This window comes from Mytilus galloprovincialis, chromosome 11, assembly GCF_965363235.1.
Source record: "Mytilus galloprovincialis chromosome 11, xbMytGall1.hap1.1, whole genome shotgun sequence".
NCBI lineage: Eukaryota > Metazoa > Mollusca > Bivalvia > Mytilida > Mytilidae > Mytilus > Mytilus galloprovincialis.
Window position 1 is genome coordinate 58,137,794 of NC_134848.1, and position 7,847 is coordinate 58,145,640.

General features: G+C 33.4%; 1 protein-coding gene across 1 annotated transcript; it reads right to left on the reverse strand.

Moving 5' to 3' along the window:
- Positions 1–426: 426 nt before the first annotated feature.
- On the reverse strand, positions 427–7,009 carry LOC143052463 (adenosine 5'-monophosphoramidase HINT1-like). Its single transcript, XM_076225511.1, has 3 exons — positions 6,834–7,009; positions 1,813–1,917; positions 427–773 (listed from the first exon to the last, which is right to left on the reverse strand). Exons 1-3 carry the CDS (start codon positions 6,942–6,944, stop codon positions 609–611), a joined length of 381 nt encoding a protein of 126 aa, XP_076081626.1. The 5' UTR covers positions 6,945–7,009; the 3' UTR covers positions 427–608.
- Positions 7,010–7,847: the final 838 nt, after the last annotated feature.

Here is a 7,847-nt window from a genome sequence, read left to right on the forward strand (position 1 = left end):
ACTCCAATACATTCTGTATGTGTGTGCCTGTCCCAAGTCAGGAGCCTGTAATTCAGTGGTTGTCGTTTGTTGATGTCTTACATATTTGTTTTTTGTTCCTTATTTTTGTACATTAATAATTAGGCTTTTAGTTTTCTTGTTTGAATTGTTTTACATTTGTGATTTTGGGGCCTTTTATAGCTGACTATGCAATATGGGCTTTACTAATTGTTGAAGGCAGTATGGTGACCTATATTTGTATCTGTGTCATTTGGTCTCTTGTGAAGGGTTGTCTCATTTGCAATCATACCACATCTTCTTTTTTATGTTTGAGGTAATGTTTATTTAAATATAGCCCAGTGAGGAGTAATGGATGTTAAATCACCATAGTAATGGCAACAGCTAAATAAATGCTGGCCAATTATATAAAAACAAACAAATAAGAAATGTGTTTTTAGATTTTTTTAGAAGCATGTAGATAAATATTGCATCAAATAGCCACAAAACCAATGTTGTATAAAGTACTAAATAAAAGTATTCATAAAATTTCCAAACATGTGGAATTTCAGTTTGATCATTTATCTTTTTACTGTCTTGTCCATTTGAGGGAAAATGAAAGATATTTGAATTTATCCTGGTGGCCATCCCATTTGACGACCTCCCATCACATGGACATGTAGATGATAAACAGATTGACCTCCCTTGACACCGTCGTTAATGGTTACTCTAAATCCATCAGCTAATCCCACATCCTTAGCAACCTTTCTAGCAACTATCAACAAATGTCCAAGAAGCTGAAATAATAAATGAATCATACAGTTTTTTAACAATAAAATATATTAAAACTAACATTCAAATTTGATTGTTTTAAGGATGTATTCTTCTGATGTTTCAGTCTCATTGAAATATCGTTCTGAAATTATTTCAAAAAACGTGGGTAACAAGTGAAAAATAGCAATGAATTTGATAAATATCATAATCAAACTTAACTCTGTGAAAAAATTGTGTATTTCCAATAAGTAGTTTTTGAGTAATAAAATTTTCAAGGGCCGTAGCAGAAAAAGAAGTGCACTACCATATGATTTTTTCTTCACCAATTAGTTTTTTACAGTCATACAAACCTTAAAAATCAGGTTTAGAAAAAAAATTTAATTCTAGAAATTTTTGGTTCCTCAGAGGTGTACATCCTTAAGTAATTAACATAAAGAATACTTTACAAATAACCACCTTGGCTGAGCAAAGTTAAAAAGCACAACCTCAGTATTGACTGGCTAGTTATTACTGTAGATAAGTTATTTTTGAAAATATGCATGAAATATTCTCCACTGGACAATAAGCAAACAAAGGAACCTCTAGCATTTGTTCTGTATTTTTTTTTTAATGTTTTCTGAGATTGTGTGGTGTCCATTTTAGGATAGAGGATACATTATTGTTTAGTGGCCAGATGGAACCAGCCTCTGGGTGTAGGAATGTATCGCTGAGTTGAAGACCCATTGTTGGACTTCAACAGTTTTCTGCTCTTTGATCACTTTGACACATTCCCTGTTTCCATTTCTCCATTCTTAATACATTTTGTACTTATCAATAATTTCTGCATGGTAATTTCCTGATATGCATGTATTTGACCTATAATGGTTTTACTTTTACATATTGTGACTTGGATGGAGAGTTTTCTCATTGGCACTCATACCACATCTTATATATAATTACATGTTCATCTGAGTTTTCAGTCTCTGCAGGCCTTCTAATAGGTTTCTTACGAAGGTCAACGAAACGGGTTGAACTTCAGGTGCTATGTCGACACACTGTGAGTAAATATAACATAATAATTACCTGTTCATCTCCATCTTCAGCATCAGATAACTTGACAATTGGTTTCTTTGGTATAACTAGGAAATGTGTTGGAGCTTGAGCACTGATGTCATTGAAGGCTACACACTGAAAAGATACAGTTTAATATTTGAGCTGTAAGATACATGCAAGACTTTTGTGTATGTGCGTGTGTCTGCTTCCTATACAAGCAAGTCACCTGATAACATCATAAATGTATGCAGTGCTTGTATCAATACAATATTAACTGCATAAAAACATTAACATAGGGGAGGGTTTGGATTGAGGTTTACAGGATAGAGAATATTGGGGGAAAATATACAAGGAATAGAGAACCAGATGCTCCGCAGGGCGTAGCTTTATACGACCGCAGAGGTTGAACCCTGAACGGTTGGGACAAGTATGGACACAACATTCAAGCTGGATTCAGCTCTAAATTTGGATTGTGATTAAATAGTTGACACAGCATAGGTTTCTGACACAGAATGAATGTGTTCTAATGAACTTAAAATTTTTGTTTTCTCTTAGAGCAATTCACTATGCTGTTGAATATTAATCCTCTCAAAAAAATGTTTGAAGAAATTTTCTTTTTTATTTATGAAATTTCAAATGAGAAAAATTGAACCCAATTTTTTTAATCACATCCCCCTTTCCCTTATTCCAAAACTAATCTCAATTAAAATTTCTAATGGAGTTTGCAACAATAACTACTCATTTAAATACATCATAAAATATTAAGATGTAAAAAAACTGCTTGTTATCACTGAATGGTAAAGATTATTTTAATTTATCAGTTGGTAGTAAAAAGTGAATATACATTGTATATTGTATATAACAAAGATTTAAGTTGATTCTGGACAAAGAAAGATAACTCCAATTAAAAAAAAATTTTGCTATTGCACAATATTTTGCAATTAGATATTTCTTGCTTACTATTCTGGACAAAGAAAGATAACTCTAATTAAAAAAAATTTTGCTATTTCACAATATTGTGCAATTAGATATTTCTTGCCATTGCGCAATACTGTGCAATTGAAAAGACTTGCTATTGCACAATACTTAGTATAATAATTTTAGATCCTGATTTGGACCAACTTGAAAACTGGGCCCATAATAAAAAATCTAAGTACATTTTTGGTTTCAGCATATCAAAGAACCCCAAGATTTCAATTTTTGTTAAAATCAGACATTTTTGGTTTCAGCATATCAAAGAACCCCAAGATTTCAATTTTTGTTAAAATCAGACTAAGTTTAATTTTGGACCCTTTGGACTTTAGTGTAGACCAATTTGAAAACAGGACCAAAAATGAAGAATCTACATACACAGTTAGATTTGGTATATCAAAGAACCCCATTTATTCAATTTTTGATGAAATCAAACAAAGTTTAATTTTGGACCCCGATTTGGACCAACTTGAAAACTGGGCCAATAATCAAGAATCAAAGTACATTTTTAGATTCAGCATATCAAAGAACCTAACTGATTCATTTTTTGTCAAAATCAAACTAAGTTTAATTTTGGACCCTTTGGACCTTAATGTAGACCAATTTGAAAACGGGACCAAAAGTTAAGAATCTACATACACAGTCATGACAGTTAGATTCGGCATATCAAAGAACCCCAATTATTCAATTTTGATGAAATCAAACAAAGTTTAATTTTGGACCCTTTGGGCCCCTTATTCTGTTGGGACCAAAACTCCCAAAATCAATACCAACCTTCCTTTTATGGTCATAAACCTTGTGTTTAAATTTCATAGATTTCTATTTACTTATACTAAGGTTATGGTGCGAAAACCAAGAAAAATGCTTATTTGTGTCCCTTTTTGGCCCCTAATTCCTAAACTGTTGGGACCTAAACTCCCAAAATCAATACCAACCTTCCTTTTGTAGTCATTAACATTGTGTACAAATTTCATTGATTTCTATTTACTTAAACTAAAGTTATTGTGCGAAAACCAAAAATAATGCTTATTTGGGCCCTTTTTTGGCCCCTAATTCCTAAACTGTTGAAACCAAAACTCCCAAAATCAATCCCAACCGTTCTTTTGTGGTCATAAACCTTGTGTCAAAATTTCATAGATTTCTATTAACTTAAACTAAAGTTATAGTGCGAAAACCAAGAAAATGCTTATTTGGGCCCTTTTTGGCCCCTAATTCCTAAAATGTTGGGACCAAAACTCCCAAAATCAATACCAACCTTCCTTTTGTGGTCATTAACCTTGTGTTAAAATTTCATAGATTTCCATTCACTTTTACTAAAGTTAGAGTGCGAAAACTAAAAGTATTTGGACGACGACGACGACGCAGACGACGACGACGCAGACAACGACGCCAACGTGATGGCAATATACGACGAAATTTTTTTCAAATTTTGCGGTCGTATAAAAACTGTGAAAAAAATATAGCATATAGCCTAACAAGTGGCCTTTTGGTTAATTGCATAAAAAATAATCGCCAGATAGTCAGAATACCAACTGACAAAATTTTTAACCAGAGGGTCTCATTGGGGTCTATTAAAGCCTGACGTGGGATTGCCAATTTTTTTTAAGCGTGACATGTTAAAGCCAAATCATTATGCCCTGAACCCTGGAAATGAAGTCTAGCAGGACACAGGAAATTATAAACTAGAGGCTCTAAAGAGCCTGTGTCGCTCACCTTGGTCTTGTGCATATTAAACAATGGACACGGATAAATTCATGACATAATTGTGTTTTGGTGATAGTGATGTGTTTGTAGATCTTACTTTACTGAACATTCTTGTTGCTACAATTGTCTCTATCTATAATGAACTTGACCCAGTAATTACAGTGGAAAATATTTTCTAAAAATTTACAAAAATTTATGAAAAATGTTAAAAATTAACTATAAAGGGCAATAACTCCTTAAGGGGTCAATTGACTATTTTGGTCATGTAAACTTATTTGTAGATCTTATTTTGCTGAACGTTATTGCTGTATACAGTTTATCTCTATCTATAACTAGAGGCTCTAAAGAGCCTGTGTCGCTCACCTTGGTCTATGTGAATATTAAACAATGGACACAGATGGATTCATGACAAAATTGTGTTTTGGTGATGGTGATGTGTTTGTAGATCTTACTTTACTGAACATTCTTGTTGCTACAATTATCTCTATCTATAATGAACTTGACCCAGTAATTACAGTGGAAAATATTTTCTAAAAATTTACAAAAATTTATGAAAAATGTTAAAAATTAACTATAAAGGGCAATAACTCCTTAAGGTGTCAATTGACTGTTTTGGTCATGTAAACTTATTTGTAGATCTTATTTTGCTGAACGTTATTGCTGTATACAGTTTATCTCTATCTATAACTAGAGGCTCTAAAGAGCCTGTGTCGCTCACCTTGGTCTATGTGAATATTAAACAATGGACACAGATGGATTCACGACAAAATTGTGTTTTGGTGATGGTGATGTGTTTGTAGATCTTACTTTACTAAACATTCTTGCTGCTTACAATTATCTCTATCTATAACAGTACTTTCTGTGGAAAATGTTATTGAAAATCTTCAAATTTTAAGAAAATTGTTAAAAATTGACTATGAAGGGCAATAACTCCTTAGGGGGTCAATTGACTATTTTGGTCATACTGACTTATTTTTAGTTCTTACTTTGCTGTACATTATTGCTGTTTACAGTTTATCTCTATCTATAATAATATTCAAGATAATAACAAATAAACAGCAAAATTTCCTCAAAATTACCAATTCAGGGGCAGCAACCTAACAACCAATTATCCGATTCATCTGAAAATTCCAGGGCAAATAGATCGTGACCTGATCAACAATTTTACTTCCTGTCAGATTTGCTCTTAATGCTTTGGTTTTTGAGTTATAAGCCAAAAACTGCATTTTACCCCCATGTTCTATTTTTAGCCATGGCGGCCATTTTGGTTTGTTGGCCAAGTTACCGGACACATTTTTTTTAACTAGATACCCCAATGATGATTATGGCTAAGTTTGGTTAAATTTGGCCCAGTAGTTTCAGAGAAGATTTTTCTAAAAGATTACCAAGATTTACGAAAAATAGTTAAAAATTGACTATAAAGGGCAATAACTCCTAAAGTGGTCAACTGATCATTTTGGTCATGTGGACTTATTTGTAGATCTTACTTTGCTGAACATTATTGCTGTTTGCAGTTTATCTCTATCTATAATAATATTCAAGATAATAACCAAAAACAGCAAAATTTCCTTAAAATTACCATTTCAGGGGCAGCAACCCAACAACGAAATGTCCGATTCATCTGAAAATTTCAGGGCAGATAGAACTTGACCTGATGAACAATTTTACCCCTGTCAGATTTGCTCTAAATGCTTTGGTTTTTGAGTTATAAGCCAAAAACTGCATTTTACCACTATGTTCTATTTTTAGCCATGGCAGCCATCTTGGTTGGTTGGCCGGGTCACCGGACACAATTTTTAAACTAGATACCCCAATGATGATTGTGGCCAAGTTTGGTTAAATTTGGCCCAGTAGTTTCAGAGGAGAAGATTTTTGTAAAAGTTAACGCAGGACGACGCCGGACGTCGGACACCAAGTGATGAGAAAAGCTCACTTGGCCTCCGGCCAGGTGAGCTAAAAAATGAGAATTGCTTACGTACATAGTGTAAGATGAAACAGGAATCTGACGAAACAGTGAGCGGGATACGGGATCAGAACACCCAAATGAGACCGCTTTACTAGTAACAAGGTTGTATAGTAAGAAATTCTTACTATACAAATCCTTGCCAGTAATAGACCCTCTTATACGTATGTGTTTGAAAATCATGTTTGTTGTCTTAATTTAATTTGATTTTAACCGTTCAGTTACCCTAAATAATGCTGGATCATGTTTTGATTATTATTGTTGTAAGACGTCAAAGCAAAAAAATGTAACAGCCTTTTTCTATTTGGACTAGGTGACGAACGTGAAAGGGGACGAACGTGAATGGGAGTCACCATGATTATAAAACCGAAAGTAGACCGTATTTGCTGTTATTTAAGTGTTTTGGGTTTACCTGCTCATCCTCATAGATAAATTTAGTTGGTATTTCACCCCTGACAATTTTCCCAAAGATTGTATCTCCTTCTGGTTGTGCAGTTTGTGCCTTTTCTGTTTCTGAGGCCATGCCGGATTCTGTTGGCTGGAGCGTCAGGGTACCGGAAGCTACCGAGTTTTGACGAAGAAAAACCAATTAAGTTTATTACCAGTACGTCAAAGAATATAACAACGTACAGGAAATCACCACAAAATTAAATGCTTTTATAAAAAAGAAAATTAAACGATTTTAAAAGATAAGATTCATTGGTCGTCGTACTCTATTCTTACTAAATACTACATGAAATATTATTTAAATTTGAAATTTTGACAAGATAATGATGTGACTTCCATTCCGAACATTTTTTTTCTAAAAACATAATTATCATGATAAAAAAAGTTTATCAATTTCCTTTCACTGGTTTGGGTGATGATGACAAAAAATCCACAAGTTTTAAGGTTAATCATAGGACTGTATTATGAGACTACTACAACACATTTTTTATGTGTTATAATAGTCTCATATCCAGAAATCAACGCCACTTTGCTTATTTGAATATTATACTAAAGAAATCGGATACGGGTCACGGAAATTACATTAAAATGATAGGGAATTTTGAAAAAATATCTGTTTTAATTTTGATTTAAGTGATAGACAGGTTGCCGGGGCAGAAAATGAATATACACAACAATATACACCATTTAAACGAAACATAATGACTGTTGTTGCAAAAATACAGGTTCCTGAGCTATTTTAAAAATCGAAGCGAGAGGCTTTTAACATTGCAGTGTAAAATACAAGCTAAAATGGCTGAAACGTCAAATTTGCAAACTTCGTGTTGAAAATTGGCTTACAAGGTCATTACAAAAACAGGTTGCCGGGGTGAAATATGAAACTTGAATTTCCAAAGAATAAGCAAGTCCAAACCTTGTATGTGTAGTCATTGAACTCTAGGTTCCCACGTAAAATTAAAATGTCACTATTTCAAGAAGA

Bases quoted from the DNA above. Each gene is read 5' to 3' on its own strand.
- LOC143052463 (XM_076225511.1), bottom strand. From the start codon at position 6,944: ATGGCCTCAGAAACAGAAAAGGCACAAACTGCACAACCAGAAGGAGAT. The intron at 1,918-6,833 runs GTAAACCCAAAA...GTATCTTTTCAG, and splicing joins TTATCTATGAGGATGAGCAG to TGTGTAGCCTTCAATGACAT. The intron at 774-1,812 runs GTAATTATTATG...TTATTATTTCAG, and splicing joins CTGAAGATGGAGATGAACAG to CTTCTTGGACATTTGTTGAT.